The following is a 27179-nucleotide window of genomic DNA, read 5'->3' as shown; positions in this document are numbered from 1 at the left end:
TTTCAGTATTGGCCATTCCATTCCCCGAGTCTATGGCAGCCACTGTCCGTTAGCTTTGGTTCCATCAGGGGTTGATAAATCATCGGTAAACCATGCATTAGCCAAATGTCGTGACCATTCCCTCAGTCTCCACACTTCAACAGGGGCCTCTTTTGGGGAGCAGGGGGTGAGCAGATTAGGCAACTGAGCTGTTTTCTCAGTAGGGGAAGGCACAGGTCCCTTTGCTACCACATCCTGATCATGAAGGAATTCAGATAGGTACCAGTTCCACTGTTAGACCTTTTCCTCCATGGCTAAGCCTGTGAAGGACTCTGCCTTCCAACGGACCAAATCCATCATTGTAAGAGGACCTTACATCCTCTTACACCTCATGACCATAGGGTGGTTGGCAATGACTGAGTATAAGGTTCTCCATGCCTTGTAAGATGTCCAGATTTGTTTCTCAAAGAGAACATATTTATTCTTCATATATGGAAAGTATTTGCAGTAGAAGCCAAAAGGCAAATGTTGGTGGACTCTTTTTTGCTTAATGAAGAGTCCCCAGATGCCAATTCACCAATAAATATGATATTCATAGTTAGGGAATCAGTCAGGGTTGCATGCGTGGAGAAGAGCTTACCGGCAGTCAGTCACAAAAGCTGCTCTTTGTTCCTGTCCCCATTGGGAATTAGCTGCCTTTCTAGTAACTGTGTGATCTTTCTTTTGTTATAAGCCATTGTTCCACCCATTGAGGTTAACCATTTTAGAGTTAGGGTGGTTGGTACCTTTGAAAGACCAACACCTGTTGTGTCCTGCCTGTGGACCATGGACCGTCTGACTGTTCTTGATAATACATTTTCAGAAGCATTCTTTGTTTATAGTTTGTTTCTGAGATTGGAGGAATGTTAATCTGTATTTTTCCATTGCTGCAACAAATCACATTCCCATAAATTCATGCTATATTAGCTACATATGGCTTTAACTTTCTTATATGTCCTCTGGCCCTATACACTCTACCTGTCTTGTACTTAGCTTTACCTGAGATAAAGTTCCAACCCCTAGAAGCTGAGTGTATATCTCCTGAGGAGACCAAGTGGATGCCAAGATTTTGATGAAATTATCATTACATTTACTCCTATGTCTACAAATCTTCAATTTCAAGGCCATTTATTTATATTTTTAACTTTCGTCTCTGATCATTTATAGCAGTTTGCCAAATATACTGGTTTTCTGGTTTCTCCCAAATATTTTGTTTTATCTACTGAAGTTGTTTTGTTCTTAATTACATCCAGGGCACTGTTTTGTTGTTGTTGTTTGTTTGTTTTCTTATTTTTTTTAAAACAGGAGTTAAATCTTTTAATTGCTCTATGGATGATTTTCTCTGATGCTGACAGGGAATGATTAATCAAATTTGCTATCAGGGCCTGCTGGAGAGCCCCTGGGGCATTTCCTGATGGCAAAGGGTTACCTTGCCTGTCCCTTGTTGATCTGCATTCATTAGTCCAGTGCCAGCCTTTGCCACATCTAAATGCTTCAGAAGGCTGGGGCCTTCTTTTTGGATTATCTCTAGAAAAAACATTGTTTCTAGGAATGCTTTGCCTACAATCTGTTTTGAAATGACCTTGCTTACCACAATTAAAACATTGGACATTTTTATTTTTCTTAAAACTTTTAGAAATTTCTTTTCCTATCAGAGTGGCATCCTATACATGAGAGCCAATATCAGCCATATCTATAATCTATTCATCTACTGGTGTTGATCTTGCCTTTTAAAAGGTCCAATCACCCTTTTTATTCTGATTTAGCACTTTTCAAAAAAGCCAAAGATTTGATTAATATTCATCTGCCTTCTGAATCTAATACTATTAAGTTAAGAATACTATTTACAGCCAAAGTCAATCTTTGCATAAATAAAATCAGTGAAGGCTTCCTTTGGGTCTTGTATAATTTTAGTAAATGACTCAGACCTCTTTCCTGATTCTGCAGCCTTGTCCTAAGCATTTAAAGCTGCTAAATGCCATAGCATCAAGGTGTGAGCATCAAGTTCAAGCTGCCTGTGTAACTCAGCAGACTGACCGTCACCTAGCAACTGATCTGGGAAATATTAATTCCTCTAGCCCTAGTTCGTCGTTCTCTGGCTCTAGCTTCCTCTGTCCACCATGTTCACCAGTGTAACTGAAGGCCAGCTTCCAGTATTGCTGTTGCCAAATCTTTCCAGTCTTGGGGAATAATTCTGTTCTGAGTTGCCCATGAATTTAATATCTGTTTCACAGAGGGTGAGTGCAAACCATATGAAATTATTGCTTCCTTGAATCTCCTCAGGTCTAACATGTCTATAGGATTCCATTTACTTGCTTCATAACCTTGGGGGTGCCTATCATATGCTGGTAAGTATTGTTTATTAACTGGATAAACTAAGGTTGGTTTTCTTACAACCATGGCTGCCCCTCTTCAGTTTCATCATGTGCTGGCACAGTAGGTTCTTGTTTAAATTCCTTTATCTGTATCTGAGTATTTTTCTGATTTTCATTAATAAGTCTTTCTAAAGCTCGTGTCTTATCAACCCACATATGTGGCTATTGAGGATAAAATATGAAATACTAAGATGATAATAACCATAATCACTATTGAGCCAATTTCAGTTAAGTCATTTAGCTTTTCATTTTCTGCTTCTATTTTCAAGCCATCTAAAGTAGCACTGTACGGGGCCCTAGCACCTTGTATTATGGTATTTTCCCATCCTCAACTCTCTCTTTGAGGACTTCCCAGGTAACTTACCAAATCTAATGGCTTCTTAATTTTTCTGCAGCTGGCATGATTTTTCTTTCCATGTGGTTGTGCCATGTGTTGGAGTGCAAAATGTTTTTAACAAAATCTCAGTCGTTCTATTTTACCAATGAAGATGGGGAGCCAGGTGCTGGAGTGAAAGCCTGCTAACTCAGAGGCAGAGAGAGCACCCAGCTGACCTTATCCACAGATGACAGACATCCCTAAGGGAAGGTCTCCCCCCATACCATCTCAAAACCCCTCAAACTGAATGCCCCCTTCTACTTCCTGTGTGTTTATATCCGTCCTCAGACTTACTCTCTATGTTATTTTTTCCTGTGTTTACTCCCTGTCGACTGACTGCTTGCTCTGCCTCTTGACTTATGGTTGACTTTATTTAATTCTGTTACAAGAATCAAGAAGCTCTTGAATTAAAGATTTGTGCTAGGGTTGAGCCACACCACAACTAGAGACAGGCTTTTTCTGTAACTAACACAATTTCTGGGTTCATAGTGTGATAAAATATCCTGCAACAAGTTATTAATGGTCAATGATTAATTCATCAATCCATTGGTGGTGGTAGTCATAGTGTCTGTGTGTACACACACTTGCACTTTTTGTTTTGCTGAATGAGATTATTTTTTTGTGGGTGTAGTTTACTTCCTTGGATTGGAGTTTTCCTTATAGTACCTTCTGTAGGGCTGGGTTTGTAGATATTATTTAAATTTGACCTACAAAATATCTTGTTTTCTTCATCTGTAGTGATTGAAAGTTTTGCTGGGTATTATAGTATGAGCTGGTATCTGTGGTCTTTTAGTGTCTGCCCAGATCCTTCTAACTCTAAAGTTGGGTATAATTCTAATAGGTCTTCTTGCATACGTTACTTGGCCTTTTCCCTTGCAGCTTTTAATATTCTTTCTTTGTTCTGTATGTCTAGTGTTTTGATTATTTTGTAGCACAGTGACTTTCTTTTCTGGACCAACTAATTTGAGGTTCTGTAAGTTTCTTGTACTTTTATAGCCATGTCTTTCTTTAGGTTAGAAAAATCTTCTATGATTTTGTTAAGTATATTTTCTGAGTTTTTGAGCTGGGATTCTTCTCCTTTTCTAATTCCTATTCCTAGGATTAGTCTTGATTTTTTTCATTTCCTCTTTATGGACATCTTTCAACTTCATAAAATTGGTTTTAAGGTCATTTTTCTTGTGCTTCAGCTGATTTCAAATATATTAACCTGGCTGTTAATGGGATTATGTCCTTATGCTAGCATTTAGACATCTGGGTTTGGGATAATTAGAGGTCTATGTGCTGATTTCACCTGCACCTGTTCTTTAGACTGTGGTGGCCTGCTCCTTTACAGTGGAAGTCCGCCTGAGTTGGGGGCGGTCAAATGGCAGCGGTAGGGAGCCAACCTTAGTTTCTCGTTTATACATTATATTAGAGATATCCTTCCCATGGCCTTGTTTTTTTAAGGCAGGGTTTTTCTGTGTAGTCCTGGCTGTCCTGGAAGTCACTCTGTAGACCAAGGTGACCTGTAAGTCAGAGATCCCCCATTTCTGCCTGCTGGAACTAAAGACATGCCCTGTTGCCACCACCAAGCCAACCTTGTTTTATTTTGTTTTCCCTTTTTGAGCACAAAGAGTACAAAGAGTGTTTAAAACAGCCCTTAACTGCTCATGTCTAGGTACTCTGGTGTTTGAGATAAGCTGGCTATAGTATATAACTAATATTTACTTGTAAGTTACTTTTTATTTTTGAGTTAGGGTTTCATGTCACCCAAGCTGGATTTTCACTCTCTGTGTGTGAAACTCCATGCATGTGCTATCATTAAGAACATAGTGCCTGAGACCATAGGCTATGCCAAACTGATTTTTTTGAATCTTAGCTTTACTACTTGACAGCTGTGAGACCTTAAAACTTAGAATATGTCTCGGGGCTGTATCTATAGAGTGAAGTAATACATTGCATCGTGGAAGTAGGTGTGTGCTTAAATAATTTAATAATTCTGATAAATCAGAATGGAATATGTGTTTGTTTAATGCCTCCAAGATGATCACTACCAGCTCTTGAGAAAACTAACAGGTGCTTCATGCAATTCTGTCTCCCCAGACAGGGATGGAGCAAGTGGTTATACCTCAGGAGTCGTTTGCAGACGTGTGTAGTCCTCCAGGTGAGTCCATATGGAATGGGTGCTTTAAAGACTAAGGTCTCTAAGGTTTCTAAGACTCTAGAAAATTTCCTATAGAATTCCATACTGACTTCAGTTGTTTAGGTAAGATTGTGAACTGAGTGATTGGAAAAAGCTTTTTAGCCCAAATCTTAAGTTCGTTTTTCAACTCCTGTCTAGGTTATCTGTCTATTTCATTTTGGGATTTTATGAAGCTGGCTGATGCTTGCTTCCTCCCAAATGACCAGTAAGCACAAAGTAAATTCTTGTAAATTATAGCAGCAACAATAGAAATAGCAACAGTAACACAAATATAGTACTTAGTTACAGAAATTTTGTATATTTCCATTTATTGGTATTTTTGTTAGCTTTGAGATCCATTCCTTTCTCTTTTAACTGTTGTTGGAATCTGCTGCCTTCTCCCATTTCTTTTGTTTCACATTCAGAGAAGAGAATTGGGATTCCCCAGCACCCCCTCACCCCATCCCCCTTTTTTGCCTATTTGATAATATCCCCATTAATTTTCTTTTTCTTCCTTTTCTTTGTAATATAGTTTATTCTCATTTTAACATCACTGCTGCATTGTTTTGTGCTCTTTCATAAATAGTGGTTTAGGATAGTTATTTTTGCTTTTGTTTTATGATATATTGTCTTCATTAACTATCACTGAAAGTTAAACCAAAAACATTATAAACACAATATATAAGTAATTTTTGTATTTAATATTTCACATATAAGTATTATATGTGAAATTCTTTAAAATAACAATTATTTGTACTATTTTTAAATCACAGCTATTAAATATAAGTATAAAAAGTTAATTACATACAACATAAAAATAATTAAGTTTATCAGTGACAGTCTCAATAAAGCATTAAGTTTTGGATATTTTTAGCTTCAGAATATTCTTCTTTTTCCCACTGAAAAGATTTAAATTCTAGCTAAGTAACTGTCGCCTTATTCAAGATGCTGCTGTTTTGTCATTGTTGTTGTTAAGATGTCTCTGAAGAGAAGCCCATTGGTGGGAGTTTGCCAGCTGTAAGCACAGATGCTCTAGAAGACAGCGCCAGTAGCTACAGTCTTCACTCACAAGCATCCCTCGGGGGACCCAGAAAGTCAGGGACCAGGTGAGTCATGGGGAAGAGGAGGTTGTCTTGGAGGTCACAATGGAAGTCTGTTTTTAAAAGATCACATCTAAAGCTGGCAGACCATAGAAAAGATCAAAAATTCAGAGAGAGGAAAAATTCCTTAGCTGTATCTTCATTTATTTTAATGCATCTCCACAACAAGGGGACACCTTCCTGTTCTTTTGGAGCAATGTGAAATGGCAAAAGTATTATTTAGAATGAAGGTATACATTCCAGATCGTAAAAATTTAAATGGTTTAACCATGTTTTATAGATATAATTCCTATATGATAAAGTACTTAAAATGTTTTTTGCTAGCATTGTTGGGGAAGGGATAGGTGGGTGGTGGCGGTGGTTCTGAAAATTGAGCACAAAGTCTTGAGTATGTAGGCAAATATTTTCCCACACCACCACCAAAATATGGCCTATTTTCTGCAAACTTCTCACTTTACTTTTCCCTTTTTCCTAAAAATAATACTTTCCATGATAATTTTAGAAAAATATTTAAAGTATCTTGTAAAAAACTTGTTTTGAGACTTGTTTATTTTTCTATGTGCACGGTGCTTGACTGTGTGTCTGTGCAGCGTACTTCAGTGCCTGTGGAAGACAGAATTGGGCAGCAGGTCCCTGGGAGTGGAATGTAGAGTTGTTAGCCACCATGTGGTGCTGGAAATTGAACCTAGGTCCCCTGGAAGAGCTCTTAAAAGCTGAGCCATCTCTACAACCCCTTCCTTAAAGTGTGTTTTATGTATTTGTATTCCTTTAATTGTTCTATGAAAAGATTTTACATAGAACACTATATTGTGAGCCTTTTGTTTGTTCTTTTTTTGTTTTCTGGTGCTTGAGATCAAACCCAGGGCCTCTTGCATATTAAGCCCTGACCTAACACTCATATATACTCTCGGTTGAAGACAGTATTTATAATTATTTATAAATTTATTTATTTTCTTTACTAACTCTATCTGCACCAGGGATATTTTTGTGAGATTTCCTTTTTTTTTTTTTTAAGATTTATTTATTTATTATATATAAGTACACTGTCACTGTCTTCAGACACACCAGAAGAGGGCATCGGATCCCATCACAGATGGTTGTGAGCCACCATGTGGTTGCTGGGATTTGAACTCAGGACCTCGGGAAGAGCAGTCAGTGCTCTTAACCTCTGAGCCATCTCTCCAGCCCAAGAGGATTTCTGATTACTACTTTGATTTCATTGGTTGTTAGGGCTTAATTTTGGTAGGCCATAGGCATGTTGAATTCATCCTTTTCTTTTATATTTTCCAACTTATTAGAATATAAATTTTCAAAGTATGTCCTCATGGTTCATTAGATTTCCTCAGTGTGTGCTGTCATGTCTGCCTTTTCTTCTAATCTTAATAATTTGGGATGTCTGTCTCTTCTGGTTAATTTGCTTAGGGTTTATCACTTTTGTTTATCTTTTCAAAAACCATCTCTTTAAGAATTTTTGGTCATTTTCATATCTTATTAATTTCTGCCCTGCCCTTTGTTATTTCTTTCTACCACTGCTTTGGGATTGGCTTGTCCTTATTCTCCCGGACCTAGAGGTTTACCATCGGGTTGTTTATTTGCTCTTTAATGAAGGCATTTAGAGTTACCTGCTCCTCTCTTAGGACCCTTCCTAGTATCTCACAGATTTGGGTTTGCATTACCATTTGGTTTGCAGACTTGGTGAGCTCCGGGTTCACTGAGAAATAAGTCTCAAAAATCAAGTGAAGAGTGACTGTGAAAAACATTGGATGCCAGTCTCTGGTTTCAGTACATGTGTGTACACATGTGTATGCACATGTGCACCCATACAGTACGATATCACACACACACAAAGTAAAGAAAAGACAAAGCAGTTGAATGTCATGTGTGTGTAACTCTGTATTTATATCTATTCCTCTCCTCTACCAGAACTCTTGAAGAACCTTTGCTGGCCCCTCTCCAGCCACTTTCTTGTAACACACCCATGTGGGCCTGCCGTCTTAGGAGTTGTGAGGTGAGCTTAAGTTAATCCTGACTTAGATTCATTTGACTGGTCATGGCAACATTGCTTCCCCAAGTGAACACTTGAATACAAACAATACTTGGTATCTGTCACATTCTGATTCATTTATGCTAAATCTAAACTTATCTATTGTTTTATTCCATAATGATATAGGCTCCGTAAAGCGGAAGTTATGCCTAATGTGGTGGCACATGCCTGTAATGCCAGCACTGGGGAGGACCAAGAGTTTAAAGTCATCTTGGCTACGTAGTGAGTGGAGACAAGCCTGGGCTGCATGAGAACCTGTCCCAGAAGACACATCACAGAATAAGAGACAGAGCAGATATCATTCATAGAAAACTCTGCTTGCTTCATTTGAACTACCTCTTGTCTCTTTCTCTGTCTCTGTCTGTCTGTCTGTCTCCCCTCTCTCTGCATTTATTTAATTTCATAGTCTCAGTATAAAATTTCTCAAGGTTTGCTTTTAGTCTTATCTTCATTTTATCTTTGTAGGATTTAATCGTGTCATTGACTAGGCCTTTTTTTTTTTAAAAAAAGATTTATTTATTTATTTATTTATTTATTTATTTATTTATTTATTTATTTAATACCGCAGCACACTGTAGCTTGTCTTCACACACACCAGAAGGGCATCAGATCCCATTACAGATGGTTGTGAGCCACCATGTGGTTGCTGGGAATTGAACTGGGACCTCTGGAAGAGCAGTCAGGGCTCTTAACCACTGAGCCATCTCTCTAGGCCCCGACTTTCAGCTCTTTTGTTTATGTAATAGTTTGTAAGTCTGTATCACTGGTTCTGTAATTCTTACTGTTATCCCAGACCCTTGGCTACTTTTTGTAGCTTTATTTATACTTTACTATAAATTCACTGTGACCATACCAGTAAGCTCTGCTTGCTATGTTCTTTGCCTGTCTCATTAATAAACACCATTTTCTTAGATATCCAGGAATAAAAAAATAACTTCTTTGTTTTATTCAGATACTTACCTGTTTTTTTGTTGTTATTGCTGTTTTGACTGTCTGTGTGTTTATTTGAGACAGGTTCTTTCAATGTAGCCATGGCTGTCCTGATACTCACTATGTAGACAAGGCTAACTTTAAACCTGTGTCAGTCCTTCCGCCTGATTAAGCAAAGGATTAATTACTAGAGCCTTTTCCCTCTTGTCCAGATGCCTCTTGCTTGTTAGGATGGGGGTCGGGGGGAGTTTAGAGCAATAAACTTCTATTGAACCAGGAGAAGAGAGTTACACTTGCAGAAGGCAAAACTTTTACACAAGCAAATATGGATAAACTCACATAAATTCATATATAAATCCATGCTTACATGTTCATAAATATCTATTTAAACCAGTTGGGTTCAGCTACATACTTATCTCATAATTATATACTTACATATGTATATGGAGTAAAAGACCAAGTATCAGTGCAGAAAGAACTCACTCATTCTGGATAGAAAATGGGCTCCAGTCTTTATTACATAGAGAAAGAAAAAGCTTCTACCCTTTATTACTAATGAATTAAACCCAAGTCTGTAAGAAAGCTTTGTCCTCCTTAGTAAGACTGAGCCTGCCTTGCTATTGAGAGAAGACCTGTTCCATCCTATGGTAAGGAGAAGCCTGCCTGCTCCTTCTACTCTCTCTGCAGCTCCTTTTTTCCTCTTTCCCTCTGCATTCTGTATATTGCTCTCTTAATTTTTAAGTTGACTTATAATTTCTAAGTTATTCCACTCTGCAGTCTCCTATTCTTGCTCTCTCCTCCTGCTCTGATGTAACAATGCCCTTGCTCCCAACGCCTTTATCCCCAGTGTTATGTTCCCAATGCAATCTTTTCTAGGCTTTTGTGCCTGTTCTAGGAGACTAGATCACATGGTTTTACCAAGCTTCCCTTTTCTGCAAAAGTTCACTAGAAGTTCAAATATAAATTCAAATAGTAAGTTGAATAAGAAGTATACAAGAGAGAATATTTACATGCATATCCATTAAGAGTAATTATCTGGCTAAACATTCATTATCTGTCACTAGCTTAACAGACTCATTGAAGGCTAAAAACCATAATTTTTGCGACTAAGTTATTAGTGAAGTTTCATATAGATAAATCCTGTCAATATTTTATCTTCTGTCCTTGCACCTGTAGTAAATCTTTAGTTCCCTATTTGTGACCTTAGGTTAATGGTTTTACAGCCTCTTGGAATGTGCTCTATGTTGCAGATCCCTGCTTGCTCTCTCAAAAGCAATAAACTCATGACACTTGAACCATCTCAGGAAGATCACCTACTAATTTTTTTTTAGCTTCTCCTTGATGGCTCTTGGCATATACCATAGCTTTTCTTTGCTTGAACCACAGTGGGACCTCCCACAAAGCGCCACTATGGCCTTCAGGTGGCAGGTCCACAAGCTCTGACATACAGCAGCAATGCTGTGCTGAAGAAGATCCTCCACACAGCCCAGGCGCACATATGTGAACTTCAGCTCATTGTAGAAGTTATAGTCAGAGCTGTATGAGCAGCACTTTGAAAAGGCACTCTTCTTTAATGCATACAGTACAATGTCAAACACTTAGCCATTGTGTATAACTCAAAAATGGTTAGCTTTGTATGTAACTCAAAAAACCTTAAACTCAGTAATCCATATGAGAGAAATTTTCAGGTAAGAAATTATGAATTACCAGTCATAACCAGAGTTCTATATCAGTATAGATCAGCTGATAGCTTTCAAAAGAAAACTTGTTCTCAAAATACCTGTGTTATCCTCTCTTTTCCACAGGAGCAGTCCTGCTGCTCAGCCTTCTCTGCCTTGCCACTTAGCACTGCATATTACTCTGTCCCTTAAATGGTCTAAATAAGAAGAATAAAGAATATAAAGAATAGAGAATAAAGAATAAATAGACAATAACTGTCTTACTCAGACTACTGTAGGTGATGATATCAGCTGCCACAGAGTGAGAGAACTCTGCAAAGGCCTACATAACAAGGCAACCACACAAGTGAGACTGGAATTGACTCCTCTCCTGCAATTCCGATCAACACTACAACCTCAGTCTGTGTGAGAACATGAGAGCCATCTTGCTAAGCTACACTTGGAATTCTACCCTTAGAAACTGAGACAATAAACTTTTGTAGTTCTTAGCCTTCAAATTTGGGATAATTTTTTACACTACAGTAGATTACAAATACGTAGACGTGAAAACCATGCTGCGTTAAAGTTGAATATTTACTTCAGGATACAGCCAACTTTTAAAACATATAATATGGGCTGGAGAGATGGCTCAGCGGTTAAGAGCACTGGCTGCTCTTCCAGAGGACCTGAGTTCAGTTCCCAGCACCCACATGGTGGCTCACAGCTGTCTGTAACTCAAGGTCCAGTAGATCTGACTCCCTCACACAGACATACTTGTAGGCCACTATCAAATGTACATAAGAATAAATAAGTAAATTCTCTTTTTTAAAAAAGAAATCATTTAGAAAAGGAAATAATGGGGCTAAGAGAAGGGTGAGCGATTAAGAACTCTGTGCTCTGGCATAGCATCTGGGTTCCATTCCAGCTTCTATATCAGGCAGCTCACACCTGTCACTCCATTCGTGGGCTCCAGCATCCCCTGGGCTGTGTAGACACCTGCATTGGTGCACAAAACCTCTTACAGGTGTCCACACAAACATGTAGATAAAACACATAAATTAATTTTTCAAGGAAATTGGGGCTGGAGAGATGGCCTATTTCCTGCGTGCACTTGTTGCTGTTGCAGAGGACCAGCACGCACATGGTAGCTCATAACCATGCACTCCAGCTCCAGGGGGTCAGAGGCCTCTTCTTACTTCTGTGTGCTCCAGGCATGAGTATATATACACATACATGCATGCAAGAGAAGCACTCATAGACATAAATCAATCTAAAGACATTTTGAAGGGAAATAAGATTCTAAATAGTATTAACTATTAGCCAATTGTAACATTTGATAATTTCAACTTATAAAGCATTTATTTAGCTTCAGTTCAACTTATCCAGTATTTTTAAAAATTACATGTCTCAGCTACGTGGTGGCAGTGTATGTATGCCTTTAATCCCAGCACTGGGAGGCAGAGGCAGTCAACTATGAATTCAAGACCAGCTTTGTCTACAGAGCAAGTTCCTAGACAGCGAGGCCAACACAGAAACCCTGTCTCAGAAACAGACAAACAAATCATGTGTCCATGTGTCAGCAAATGTAATATTTGTTCATGTCTGTCTTGCATTTTTAGTAAGAAATACTGATGGATTTGTTCTAAGAGCTTATGTAATTAAAAGTGTAGAATTTGCACTTATCACAGCCCACATTTTAAAAATCTGTTGAAAATACATAAACACATGAATCACTGTCATCGGTTGGTTTTGGTGCACAGGAAGTCGAGCTGTGGTAATGGAGTGTCAGTATGGACCAAGGAGAAAAGGTTTTCAGTTAAAAAAAATCAGCGAGCAAGAAAGTAGGTCTTGTCATCTCTACAAAGCTACTTGTCCAGCCAGGTAAGTTGTTGTATCTCTTCTTAAACTCATCTTTCTGCATTAAACTCTTATTTTTCAATAGCAAACACAAGCCTTTTTATTAAGTTTAAGCATCTCAAAAACATGCACAGTGAATACTAGGTTTTTCTCTTACTACTGTCTTGTATGTTCCCTCTTAAAGCCTGAAATCCCAATGGATTTTGAGTCATTTGAATATATGTGTGCATGAGTACACACATATCCTTTCTACCCTAAAATGTCCATAAAGCCCACTAAAGTTTTATTTCCTTAAAGTTAGGTAACAGTCCCTCTTCTCTCTGACTCCGTATCGATCTGTTCTTCATCTGAAAGCCTCAGTGAGTATCCGGTGCAGCCATCACATGCGGAGCGGTGCGCATGTGGCACGCACTTACTGTCTGTTTGCATTGCTCCTGCACCCTCACAGTGACTTCCCGGGGTACATGGAAACTCTCTCTCAGACAGCGGTGTGATATCCCACTTGTAAGAATGACTTACTTAACTCTCTACAGATGGATATGTAAGCTACGGGAAAATGGATTTTTTTGAGATAGGATCTCATGCCTTGCAGGCTAGCCACACACACACAATCATGAGTGATCTGGGCGAGAATAGAAAAGTGAACCAGTGAAAGATTATTTTTTATGTTTTATAGTAATACTCTTTTAGACATTGACAATGTTCAAAATTATTGGTTAATTTAAAACTGTTAAAGGTGTTATGGGCTAGGGAATAGAAAAGCAGCTCAGGGTTACAGTGCTTGTCTGGCATGCACAGCCCTGAGCCAAGTCAACAGCACTTCAGAGAATATAATAGTGTAAGCTGAGTGTGGTAACTCCTGTCTGTAATTCCAGATGCTTGGAGGGTTGAGGGGAGAGAATCATTTGAGCTCATAAGTGTTAGTTCATCCTGAGCAACGAGGACCCTTTGTCAAACAAAACTCATAATTTATCATGGTTGGACTTAGTTGATAGTTGACACATTATATTTCAGCATCACACAGATAATAAACTTTAGCATTCTCAGGTTAAACGACAGGTGTGGAGGCTAGAGAGACCACTCAGTGGTTAAGAGCACATGCTGCTTTGGTAGAGCCTGGATTTGGTTCCCAGTGCTCACATGGGGACTCACAGACAACTACAGCTCCAGGTCCAGGGAATCGGATGCCGCTTCTGACCTGCACAAGTTCCTGCTCTCATGTGGCACACATATATGAACTCAGTCATACACTCATAAAATAATGAATCTTTAAAAGACCAGTGTAATGGTATGTGCCTGTATCTCAGCACTGGAAAGGTAGAGAAAAAGCAGTATGAACACATGAAGACAGACACACAGACACACATAAACGTGATGAAAAACTTAAGGGACTGCAAAGATGGCTCTGCACTTGAGAGCACACTGGCTGATCTTTCCGAGAACTTGGGTTCAGTTCGCAGCACCAGCACAGTTCGCAACCGTCCATCACTGTAGATCCAAAGCCCTCCTCTGACTTCTGCAGCCACATGGTGCAGACATGCATGCAGGCAAAACACCCTTGCACATAAAAAATAAAATGTATACTTTTAAAATCTAGGGTCTCATGAGATATCTAGAATGTTGTCAAGAAATTTGTGCTTGATTGAAAATACAGAGACCTGAGTACTCAGAAGCAGGCAAATCTCTGAGTTCCAGGCCAGCCTGTTCTACAGAGAGAGATCCAGGATAACTAGGGCTACACAGAGAAACACTGTCTGGGGGGTTGGGGGAGGCCAGCAGGGAGGGAGGAAAACAAATGTAAAAAAATTACTTTTTTTTTTAGGAACAGTCTCCCTGGCTTGCTGTCCTGGAACTTGCTGTATAGATCAGGCTGGCCTTGAACTGACAAAGATTCTCCTGCTGGGACTACGGCATTAAAGGCATTGGCCACCACTAATGGTTTGATTATGTTACTGTTGGCCGGTGGTGGTGACACACACTTTTAAATCCAGCACTCAGGAGGCAGAGGCAGGAAGCAGGGAGGCAGAACTCACAAATTTCTGTGAATTCCAGGTCAGCCTGGTCTACAGAGAAAGTTCTAGGACAGCCAAGGCTAGACCCTGTCTTGGAGGAAAAAATTAAAGCCAATCAGCCTGGAAGAAGGTCCTTACATTAAAGTAAACCAAATGTGAGGTAATTATGGCTTCCAGTACAATGAAGAAGAGAAAATTTCAGAAAAAAAATATTTATTTTTAGATATTTATATTCAGTTCATGATAGTTGTTACTTTTCTGAGTATCATGCACTTAATATGATGTCTTCCATAAATTTCTCAATACTAAATTAAATGTTCTCTTGAGCTCTTTGTTGCCATTAGATTTTCCTTGAGAGTATAATAGAAGTTTCTTCTTTGTCTTGTATAAAGGATATACATTAAAAAGGTACAGAAATTTCCTGACTATAGAGTACCTACTGACCCCCAGATTGATAGGAAGACAATCCGGATGGAGCAGGAGAAAGCCTTCACCATGCTGAAGAAGAACCTGGTGGACGCGGGCGGTGTCCTTCGGTAAGACGCTCACACAACCCTTTCGTTTTCTTGTTAGCTTCACTAATACAGACTCTTCTACTTCTGTCTTTTCAATTATTTCAATAAGGAATGGTTTTCTAAGGTAGATACCTCACTAGTATTAAACTTAGTTGCTATTGTATATGTTATTGACTTTATTACCCAAGATCTGTATATAATGCTAGCCATATACTGTTGATTACTGTGACAGCCATCAGTGAATGTTAAGCTCTAATGAAATTCCATTTTATGCTTCATGTATTAAATAGAAAGGAACATAATATTTCTAGCTTACTGTACTTTATATGTTAGTCCAGTTGAAGAATTTATTATGTATAATGAATCAAATATAATGAAAAACTCTTGTATGATCTTTTATAAAAACTTAAAAATGAAGTCAATAATTAAGTCATTCAATTTTTAAGGTGTGTAACTATAAAATTTTTATTTTTAAAAAATATTATTAGATTTCTTTATTTTATTTTGTATTTAAGAGTTTTGCCTGAATGTATGTATGTGTACCACATGCATTTTTGATGCCATTGAGGTAGGAAGAGAGCATCAGAGCCTCTGTCACTTGAGTTATAGATAGTTGTGAGCCACCATGTGGCTCACATCTGGGTCAAATCTGGGTCCTCTGCAAGAGTAACAAGTGCTTTTAACAGTTGAACTATCTCTCCAGCCCCAACTATACAAGTTTTAATTAGGCTCTATTTTGTTTATATCAGTTTATATCAAACAGAAGTACAGGGGGCCAGTGAGATATCTCAGTGAGGTCAGGACACATAATTAAAGGAAAAAAATTGACTCCTTTAAGTTGTTCTCTGACCTCCACATATGTAAGTGCACACGCATGTGCACATGCACACACACACATGCACACACACACATGCACACACACATGCACACACACACATGCACACACACATGCACACACACACATGCACACACACACATGCACACACACACACACACACACAAATAATAATGTAAAAGGACAGGCACTTGGTGTATAGCTCAGCAACAGAGCACCTTGCTAGCTAAGTGCTTAGCCCACAAAACCACACACACACACACACACACACACACACACAGAAACACACACACACACACACACACCACACACACACACAGACACACACACACAGACACACACAGACACACACACACACACACACACACAGACACTTGTACAAAAATATTGCTCAAGCTGGACATGGTGATGCATGCCTTTAATTCTAGCACTCAAGAGGCAGAGTGGATCTCTGAGTTCAAAGCCAGTCTAGTCTACATACCAAGTTCCAGGCTGACCAGAGCTACATAGTGAGACCTCATCTCAAAAGTAAAAACAATAACAATGAAAAGAAAGATCAATTAAAACAGCATTCTACCAGATTGATTTTCCTAGCCCCAGTCCCTTACCACTGTATATGAGACGTGTTCATATTTTAGTCAGTCCTATTGCTCATTGGGCAGTGGGAGTTAATGCTTTGTCTGTTTGCCTGTGTATATGTATGTGTGCCGTGTGCGTGCCTGGTGCCCACATTAGTTAGAGGAGAACTTTGGATCCCCTGGAGCTGGAGTTACAGAGGTTTATAACCCGTGAACCCAAACCCAACTGAAAGGCCAACAAGTGCTCTTCACTGCTGCCCATCTTTTTACCCTGCAAACCCTGCGTTGCCTTAACTTTGGGGTCACAGTCAAAGTTTATGACGTTACCTTTTTTTAAAGTTTCTCAATACAGAGTTTCTCCGTGTAGTCCTGGCTATAATGGAACTCACTCTGTTGACCTGGCTGGCGGGAAACTCTCAGACCCACCTGCCTCTGCCTCCCAAGTGCTGGGAGGGAAGGCATGAGCCACCACTGCCCAGGGTAGAGTTACCTTCTTAACTGTATATAAAGCCAATCTTAGAAGAGCTGAATGTCAGACAGTTTACATTTTATTCCACATGGTATAACCACACTGGTGTTTTTGCTTAAAATATTATTCCTTCTCTTGATGAATATTAACCTAAGTAATTATGATTCCTGCCTTTGTCTAACATCATCAAATAACTTTAGTACTTCGATGTTGATAATTTTCGATGCATTCTCTCGGCAGGTGGTATGTGCAGTTACCTACGCAGCAAGCTCACCAGTATCATGAACCAGAGACTCCCGGTGTCCCTTTGTCACCGTCACCTTTCCCTATGTCTCCTCTTGAGGAAGAGGAGGCTATAATCAGAGATGAGAACTGTGCGTTGCCCTCTCGTCTCCACCCGCAAGTAGCGCATAAGATCCAGGAGTTAGTGTCCCAGGGAGTGGGGCAAGTGTATGCAGTGAGGAAGCAGCTAAGGTACGGCAGGGGCAGGTTTCTTTATGGCTGTCGCCCTAGTGGTCACTCCTAACAGTACAGGTCTTTGCAGCAATTTCCAGGACGATGCTCTTAGAGGGCTAGAGTGTTTCCTCATCTCACCTGTAAATGTTATTTCCACTAATGCTTGGCAATCCTTTATATTGTATTCTTAATATAATTCCAAATACTCATTCATTTAAGTACTACATCTTTGGCAGACTGGATTATTTTTAAATGATTACTTTAATTTAGCTAATTTAATTTAATTTTATATATAGCCCAGGCTGGCTTCCAATTTTCAGCATTCCTTCTATCTCAGCCAACCAAATGCTGAGATTATGGGTGTAAGCCACTAACTCTGTAATGAATTGAATGACATGATACATATCTCAGAGAGAGAGAAAAACTTGGGGTTGGGGATTTAGCTCAGTGGTAGAGCGCTTGCCTAGCAAGCAGCAGGCTGTGGGTTCGGTCCTCAGCTCCGAAAAAACAAACAAACAAACAAACAAACAACAACAAAAAAAGAACCTTGCAGAGAGAGAAAAACTTGTAGAATCAAAAATCTAAGCTATTTATTTTAGATTATTGAAATGAAATAGTATTTATTATAATACAGGGAATGGATATGATCAAAATAGAATGAATATATGCTTGTATGAAGTTCTCAGAAAATTACTTAAAATATTAGATTTTTTAAAAAATATAATAAACTAAACTATTTATTATAACAATATGTAATGTTATGTTTGATTATATATGTTGTCTCACTACAATAATAATTAAAAAATTATCTTGAGAGTACCATTAAAGCTAGTCCAAAATACTATAATTAAAATTTTCATTAGGTGAAGAACTATCAAGATTAAATACAAAATAATTATTATAATAAGACAATTACTATGTGTATAGCACATATTTGGCTAAACCTTTAAATATATCATTTTCAATGGCTTAGTAAAGATGATGCATTTGTCCCCATTTTACATATGAGAAAATGGAAATTCAGAGTTTGTAAATAATTGGCTTGAAAGACAGACTCAGCTGAAATCTTGCTCTAGTTTTATAGCCTGTGTAATGCTGTGATGCCTGGCTCCTCCTGGTTATTGTGAAATGAAACCTGAATAACAAAATGAGTACTTATAAGAAGATTTTTTTTTGAGATTCGGTCTCGCTGTGTAGTTCTGACGAGACTGGAACTCACTATGTAGACCAGGCTGGCCTGGAACTCATAGAGGTCCCCTTGCCTCTGCGTCCCTAGTACTGGGGTCAAAAGTGTATACAGCAGAACACAGCAGACAACCATTGCTTTTTAGTTACTTTATGGCCTTTATATTTAGAAGCTTTATTTTCGTTGAGGCCTACAAAACAAAGCTAAGATTTAGTAAGGCCATCCACTGTTTTCTAACATTTGGCCAATCTACTTACTTCAAATTATTTATTATTATTTACTTTTATTTATTTTTTTTTCAAGATAGGGTTTTTCAGATCCTCCTGTGGAGTGCTGGGGTTAGGGGCACGTACCACTACTGCCCAGCTGCTTCAAATTATTTAAAAAGAGACTGAATGAGAGGAAAAGTAATAAATGTAATGCATAAAGCACATGTGTTACACCTCGATTTATGTATTTATTTTCATATAATTCTGTACCAATGCTTCCTTTCTTACAATATCTTACCTTTGTGTGATATTTGAACCATCAAGTTTCATGTAATTTATTTAAGGCCTTTTGGAAACAGTGTAGCATGATGTTTATGTATACGAATTAGAAATTGGCCCATGTTTTCCTACTTAATAAGTAGGAATATAACTCAGGGCAGCTTCATCTTCCTCAGTCTTCATCTCCCTCACCTGAAAAGTGGGACTGATAATTACACCTGGTCACATGATCACAGCAATCATTAAAGGAAATACCTCTAGTGTGTTCAGAATTGTTCCTAACATGGTAAGGATCTAAAAACAGAATTATGTTCAAGCTGAGGATTGTGGTTCAAGTTTAATTCATTTTTTTTAAAAGATTTATTTCTTATATATATGTACACTGTGGCTGTCTTCAGACACACCAGAAGAGGGCATCAGATCTCATTACAGATGGCTGTGAGCCACCATGTGGTTGCTGGGATTTGAACTCAGAACCTCTGGAAGAGCAGTCAGTGCTCTTAACCACTAAGCCATCTCTCCAGCCCTCAAGTTTAATTCATAAACATGTCAAAGCTCTGTAATGTGTGTGCTTTGAACCAGTGAAATAGCACCTTCCTTTAATCTGTGTGAATTCTATTCCTTTGATAAATAGTCAGAAATCTAAAGTGGCATATATGAATTCCTTACAGAAATATGAATTATACTTTATAAATGTTTATATTAAAAACAAACCTTTCTTTCGATCTGTAAGTAAATCATTATAGTTATGTTTTTATTTTATATCTTCCACAGAAAATTTGTGGAAAGAGAACTGTTCAAACCTGATGAGGTACCTGAAAGACATAATTTATCTTTTTTTCCAACTGTAAATGATATAAAAAATCATATCCACGAGGTACAGAAATCCTTGCAGACTGGAGATGTGGTATATAACTCAGAGATTATTCCAGCAACGGTATGTTCACACCCACTTCTTTGTCTCGTTAGAGCTTTCTCAGCTCCTGTCCATACTGTAGAGTCTCAAGCTCCTGTCAGTACTTGGCCTGGTAGAAAGGGCTACTGTTAACCCATCTCAATTATGATTCAAGAAAACGCACTAGGTAATTTTCTAAAATACAAATACTACTAGCCCTCAGAAGATGACTATTTACTGCTCTCACCAAGAGGAGAGACAGATTTCTGAATCTAAATATAACAGTATTGTTTATGAGAATTAATTATTTAGCTTACAGATATTTATTGAGCACATACTGAGTATATCCCTCCCTCCATTTTTAAAAAGAGGTGGTCATGGTTAAGTAGTTCAAATGCACAGTTTTGATGTGAGTTCTGTATGCCTTATGAGTATTACTTTTGACCTCATATTTTTATGTCATAGTTTCCCTGTCAATATTAGTAATTTCTAAGGCAGTTTTATCATAATTATGCAGAAGTCAGCGATTATATGAGGTAGTGAGTTTGCAATTAAAGTCTCAGTAGTACTAACTTTACCTTCCTGGCTTTTTACTTTCCATGTTTTAGAATTTGAACATTTTAAATTTTTACTTATTTTTTAATATATGTGGATGTTTTACTTGCATGCTTGGGGCCCAGGTCCGAAGCCCCTGAACCTGGTTATGGATGGTTGTGAGCCACTATTGTGGTTTCTCGGAATTTAACCCAGGTCTTCTGGAAGATCAGTTGGTGCTCTTAACTCTTGAGCTATCCTTCTAGGCCTAGCACTTGGATTTCAAATGCTAGACCTTCTGAGATGGTGTGTGTGCACGTGTGCGTGTGCATGTGCGTGTCTATCTGTCTGTCCAAACGTTTAGTTATTGGTGTCCAGAATTCAAGAAATAAAATAGATTTGTCATTTACACTCTCTATCCAAATTGTTGATACCTGAATTCAGAAGTAAAGAGGATAATTACAGAGCAACGCACAAGGTATCCTATGAAAGTAAGATAGGAGCTGGGGAGGGAGCTCGCTCTGTGAAGTGCTTGCCTTCCAAGCATGATTATCTAAGTGTGATTCCCCAGAACCCACCTAAAAATGTATGGTGGGTGTGAACTTATTTCAGTGCAAGGGGGTGGAGACGTGTGGAGCTGGCTTACTGGTCACTCTAGCCAAGGGGTGAGCTCCAGGCCAATGAAAGATTCCATCTCCAAGGAACTAAACTCACTGTTCTCTCTGGCATTCATATGCATGCGCGCGCACGCGTACACACACACACTGTAAGAAGAGAAAATAGAGCTGGCTAGATGGCTATGTGGTAAAGGTGCTTGCCACCTATCCTGACTACCTGGGTTTGATCAGAGCCCACCTGATAGAAAGAGAACTGGTTTCCAAAAGTTGTCTTCTGATTTCTACGTGTATGCTAAGGCATGTGTGTACATAAGCATATGCACACATGTGCCCACATGTGTGTGTAAATAAAAGTAAACTTTAAAAAGAAAATATAGTTGCATTAATGTTTTAAGATTATTTTTAGCATAAGTACTGTGTTTTACTGAAACAAATGTTCTCATTTCAGCTTCAGTGGACTACAGATAGTGGAAATATCCTCAGAGAGACTGTAACAGTTACATTTGCAGAAGGTATGGTATTTTGAATTTTTTGTTTTTTGTAATTTTGTTTTTCAAGATAGGGTTTCTCTGTGTAGTCCTAGAACTCATTCTGTAGACCAAGCTGGCCTTGAACTAAGAGATCTACCTGCCTCTGTCTCCCAAATACTGGGATTGAAGGCATGTGCCACCACCACTTGGTTTATTTTGCATATTTTTATAGCATAAAAATCAATTAATGTTATATTTGGAAATAATTTTAGATATCTAATATAACGTTTTTGTTTATCATGTGTGTGCTCATGTGCACAGGTGTATATGCTTGTGTGAAGGCCAGAGATTAATGGCAGGTGTCTTCCCCCATTTCTCCCACATCTTTTTTTTTTTTTAATTTTATTTTGAGACAGGGTTTATGGCTAAACCTGGAGCTCCTGTCTGAGCTGGTCAGAAAGTTCCTGGGGCCTGCCTGCCTTCTCCACTCCCCTAGTGCTGGGGTTACAGACTCTGTCCTAGGAAGTCATTATGATCTGACAAGTTCTAGAAACAGTGAAGTAGATACACGGTCTGTTTGTTTGTGGGTGTGTCTATGTTTCTGTGTGTGTTTTGGTTTTTGCTTCTTTGTTGTTGATTTGAAAAGGTCTCATTCTATTCCTGGGCTGAGCTGGACTATTTTAGGTTGGTCTCAAACTCATGATAGTCCTCATTCGTTAGCCACAGAAGTGCTAGAAATTACAAGCAGAAGATAACGTGCCAGGCTCGTTTGGGGTTATGCATTGATTGATTAATTCATTAATTTTGAGACAGGGTCTTACTATGAAGTTAGTAAGTAAGTAAGTAGCCCTGACTGGCCTGGAACTTAACAGGCTGGCCTCCACTAACAGAGATCCACCTGCCTCTGCCTCCCATGTGCCACCATGCTTGGCTGTGTGTTTGTTAATTGATATTTTGTTTGTTTGTTTGTTTGCAGACAGAGTGCCAAGTAGCCCAGTCTCTCCCCAAACTCACTTCTATAGCCAAGAATTCCCTTGACTACTGATCCTCCTGTGTCCCCTCCAGAGTTCAGGAACTACATGCATTTGCCACCCTTGCCTAGCTTACTAATGATTATTTGAAGTCTTTTGCAAATCTCTGACTTTGTCTTCTCTTCTCTTCTGATTCTAATAGTAATGTTTGTTATAAAGTTCAATAAAATAATTTGTCTATCTTTTGTTTAATTTAGGAAATTTACTAAAAGAGCCGATTACCAGCAAAATGGGGACAAGTCAGACACAAACTTCTTTGTCTCCAGAACCACTTCCCTTGCTCTCCCCACTTTCTTCATTTCAACCCAAAATATTTACACATTTACAGGTAGGTACCCATTAAACAGATAAATCTAGGCATCTTTCTCTCCAGAACTTCTTTTCTATGGATTTCAGATACTTGTTCTGAAATTACAATAATGGCCATATATTTCTCCATTACTAATTTTCCAGTCCTCTGTGAGTGATGTAAAATGTGAGCTCAGGTAATATGTTTTGAAAATTTGAGAGCCAATGACTGCTTTGTTGTCCTACCTTTCCTGCGGCCCTTGTCTCTGCCTTCACAGACTGTTGGTCAGTAATTACATACCTGTCGCTCTTTTGAAATCAAAGACTACCCTACAAGAATGTCATAGTAAATCCGAACATTGTGATGACACTCTTTTCTCTTTGGAAGGCTTTGAAGTTGCAGCCAAGACTCTCCTCTCCTGATGGATCCCAAGCTTTGGTGGCAGTAAATAGCCATCCATCCTCCAGTCCCCCCGGCCTTGATACGGCAGGAAATGCTGAAGCCAATAACCACTCTCTACTGCTCGGCCAGAGTCAGAACCTTGGAACAGACACTTGCCTACCCCAGAACAGCAGCACGGCCTCTCCCTCTCCCATGGGCAGTCTTCCGGAGTCAGTTCAGAGCCTAGTTGCAGTGGATCAGCTGGTGGGAGGTGAGGATGCTGAGGATGCTGGGAATCTGGAAGGAAATGTAAAGAGGACTCTGCTGGGAGATGCACACACCATTCCAATACACATCCTAGACAGCCATCCAGCTCTTGGTAAGTGACCATCGATTTACAGTTCTTTTTAACCTTTCCTAACCTTTGATCACTACATCAAATAAAAGGGAAACCAGTCATTTCTACCTAGAGGGTTTATAACATTGTATAGTACAAACAAAATTATGAGAAAAAAATTGTGAGGTTTCACTAACAATATTTTTCTTATTTTTTTCCTAATTATTTAATCCCAATGAAATTCTCATTGTTTATCCTAGCACTTAGAAGGCTTAGGCAGAAGGAGACACCGTCAGCTACAAAACAAGTCCCACACCAGCAACTTAGCAAGATCCTGTGTCAAAAAGAGGGCTGGGGTGCTAGAGTACTTTACTCCATAGGCCTAAGAATTGGGTCCAGTCCCAAGTACAGGCAGGAAAAGAAGGAAAGAGGATGGGAGGGAAATCATTCTTTTATTTCTGATACTTTTCTGTTATTTTTTTGATACGGGTCTCACTATGCTGGAACCAGGCTGGCCTCGAACTCACAGACATCTGCCTGCTCCTGCCTTTCAAGTGTTGGAGTTAAAGTATGTGCTACTGCCGCCTACCCCACATGTATTTATTTTATCATGCATACAAGTGTTTTGCCTGTGTGTATGTATGTGCACTACATGTATGCCTGGTACCAAGGGAGGGTAAAGTAGGGTATTGGATCTCCTAGAACTAGAGTTACAGATGGTTATAAACCATGTGGGTGCTAGGAACTGAACCCTGATACTCTGAACCATCTCCCCAATCCCACAACTTGTTTCTGAGTGCTGGTGTGCTTCTATGGGAAAAGACAAGTATGCATTTTGCTTTGAAGTATAACAGTCTTCACAGAAGTTATTCTTACAACATAGATTTGCTATATTCCCATCCTAGAGATAGGGAAACCACAGTACAGGTAAGTTAAGTACTTGCCTAATGTTTGTGTTTAGTAAGTGATAGAAGAGGGAACTAAGCCCAGGCATTCTTACCTTCTAAAGCTTTCTTCCTTTCTAACATGCTCCCACCCTGTGTTATCACGTAGCGTTTCTGAAAGCATGATTCCAAATGGCTTTCAAAGAAACCCTTTTTAGTCCAAATCTGTTTGCTTTATCTAGTGAGGTCAATCTGAGGGGGTCATTTCACTAGATGTGAGCTCTTGGGGTCATTCAAATCCATCTTCTATGGGTCCCCATGTCTGATTGAACTCCAGTATACTTCTGTGTTACAGTATCGGATGTATTCGGTACATAGCCTAACAAGCCAGTCCCTCTAACCTCTGCTTTCTAAGAGCAACTAAAGGGTGGAGATACTTAACAAAATACAATGAAATTTGAGATTGGGCATGATGGTGCATGCACTTGATCTCTGAGTTCAAGACCAGCATGGGCTACATAGTGAGACCTTGTCTGAAAACCAAAACAAACAAAAAGATGAAGATGTTAAGCATTGCACTGGCCAGTTGGAGTGTTACTGCTGGTCTGCTGGTGCTGTCCGTGTGGTTAGAGTCGCAGTGGAGGTCTCTGCTTAGGTCTTAAGTGTTTTAGATAAGCAAACACATAGGTCACCCAGCTGAGACAGCTATCATTTTAAGATGTGCCACTGTGTTTTCAAATATGCCAAAATATTTTTCTCAGTGTCACCGTGACCCTTTTCTAAATTTTGGCATATTTGCATTTATTTTAAATATGTATTATATATGTTTAATTACATATATATTTTATGATAAAGTCTCAGATCAGGCTGGCCTTGTTGGCTGTGTTACTAAGGATGACTCTGAACTCCTGATCCTCCACCTCATTGCTCCAGTGCTGCGACCACAGGCATATGGCACTGTGCCTGGCTTTAAATGTGCATAATTTTAAAGACCAAAATGTCATAAAACATTCTCTAAACCTTCTGATTTTTTGTTTGTTTGTTTCAAGTTGAAGAAGATACTCTGTCCATGAACCAAGTTAAACAAGAACCCACTGAGCCAACACTGTCTACAGAAGCAGAGACTTTGCTGGGCTGTAAAAATGTGTCTGCTACATAAATACTTCAAGTTGTTCAGAATTTACAGCTCTGGCCCCTTGTGATGTCTTAGAAGGTGAAGATTGTCAGGGCACGGTATATCACTGGACCAGAGTGGATGATGGGCAGTTTTGACTTAAAATTCAAATATTTGTTGCCAATTCTATATTTGTATTTCCCTTAAGAAATATTTTACTTTATTTTGTATTCCTACAATTTTTTTATTATTCAGTAAGGCAAGCATTTTAAAAGATCATCTATCTGAAGTTATACACAGTAATTTAGTGTGAACGTAAATAGTTATATCCAGTTTTGGTTCTTACAAGACAGAAAAGACCAACAATAAAGCAGTATGTGAGTGCACATATAGGTGTGTCAGAAAATTTAAAGCTGTGAGAAGAGTTTTGATTAACAGACAGGTAAGAGAATACTCATCATCTGTTTACCTGGAAGGATAGAGCCGTAGATGTCTGTGGTAGCGTAGAGCCACCAGTCCCGTCCCTCAGTGCTGACCTTGCAGTTTATCCTCCGTTTTAGATCTTTAACTGTAAAGGAATGGTACCAAAGGTCATCTGTCAGAATTTCAGTGACTTGGTAAGTTTTGAAAAGTTGAATTAATCAGATAAATAACACAAATCAATGTATTTGGCATATTTTTATATGGAATTGGAGGCAAATCCCTACCTAGGAATAGAAACATAAAAAATTCAGAGTATTGGGGGGAAAGGTTAGAATTCCCTACTGTTTACAGATCATTTGGGGGAACTTTTGATGATAGCAAAATTTTTGTTATTTTTTAAAGATTCAATTTCGACTAGAAAATAATTTAAATAGTATTTACATTTTTTCTGTACTAGAGTTCTTACTGAATTGATAGTATTACAATTTATATATTTCAAGGTAAGTATATATAGCTTCAAATTTAGTTCATATTTGAAACATTAAAATATCTGATCTGATATTTGTTCGTTAAATAAGTACATTTATACTTAGTACCAAATAACTAGTAACCAGTATGTTTATTATAAAGTTGTTTTCATGGAAGAGTGATTAGGTAGAAATTTCAAATGTAACTCTCATGAAATTAACCTAGCTGAAGGGTAGTGGTGCGCGTCTGTAATCCCAGCACTGAGGAGGGAGAGGACTTGGTTTGTAAACTCAGATTTGCCTAGGCTACATAGCGAGACCTTACTAAGAAAGAAAGGGGGGGTCACCTACGAGATTCTTTTTCTGGAGATTCATTTTTGAGTTATGTAAATTTTTATTTTTAAAAATAAGAACTTAAATGGATATTAAAGTTTAATATTCAAAGCATGAACAATGTAATTGATATCTGACCTTGATACTTTACGTGGATCGACTTTCCTAAAGTCTGATTTCCCATTATTATTCACTTTGCTTTAGGTGTATGACCTGTACCTAAAGATAAAACACTGTTATTTTAAAAGTAGGCAGAACTCTAAAATTCATTGTCTTTACATCTATATCCTAGTCAACATAAAGTTTATTATAGCCCTATTGAAAGCAAAGTTCATATAATTACATA

At 38.6% G+C, this 27179-nt stretch overlaps 1 protein-coding gene across 1 annotated transcript in view; it reads left to right on the top strand.

Annotated features, from left to right (window-relative positions):
- Carf (calcium responsive transcription factor) overlaps positions 1-25833 on the top strand; it is a 45828-nt gene extending 19995 nt beyond the window's left edge. The window contains exons 4-14 of the mRNA XM_032901808.1: positions 4852-4912; positions 5907-6036; positions 7954-8038; positions 12395-12543; positions 14924-15067; positions 17169-17402; positions 19833-19995; positions 21553-21616; positions 22803-22933; positions 23282-23654; positions 25546-25833. Coding sequence (XP_032757699.1) covers positions 4852-4912; positions 5907-6036; positions 7954-8038; positions 12395-12543; positions 14924-15067; positions 17169-17402; positions 19833-19995; positions 21553-21616; positions 22803-22933; positions 23282-23654; positions 25546-25655 — 1644 coding nt within the window. The 3' untranslated portion in view covers positions 25656-25833. The remainder of the gene's footprint in view (positions 1-4851; positions 4913-5906; positions 6037-7953; positions 8039-12394; positions 12544-14923; positions 15068-17168; positions 17403-19832; positions 19996-21552; positions 21617-22802; positions 22934-23281; positions 23655-25545) is intronic.
- Positions 25834-27179: the final 1346 nt, after the last annotated feature.

Source organism: Rattus rattus, chromosome 5 (assembly GCF_011064425.1).
Source record: "Rattus rattus isolate New Zealand chromosome 5, Rrattus_CSIRO_v1, whole genome shotgun sequence".
NCBI lineage: Eukaryota > Metazoa > Chordata > Mammalia > Rodentia > Muridae > Rattus > Rattus rattus.
This window is presented reverse-complemented; position numbering and strand designations above follow the sequence as displayed.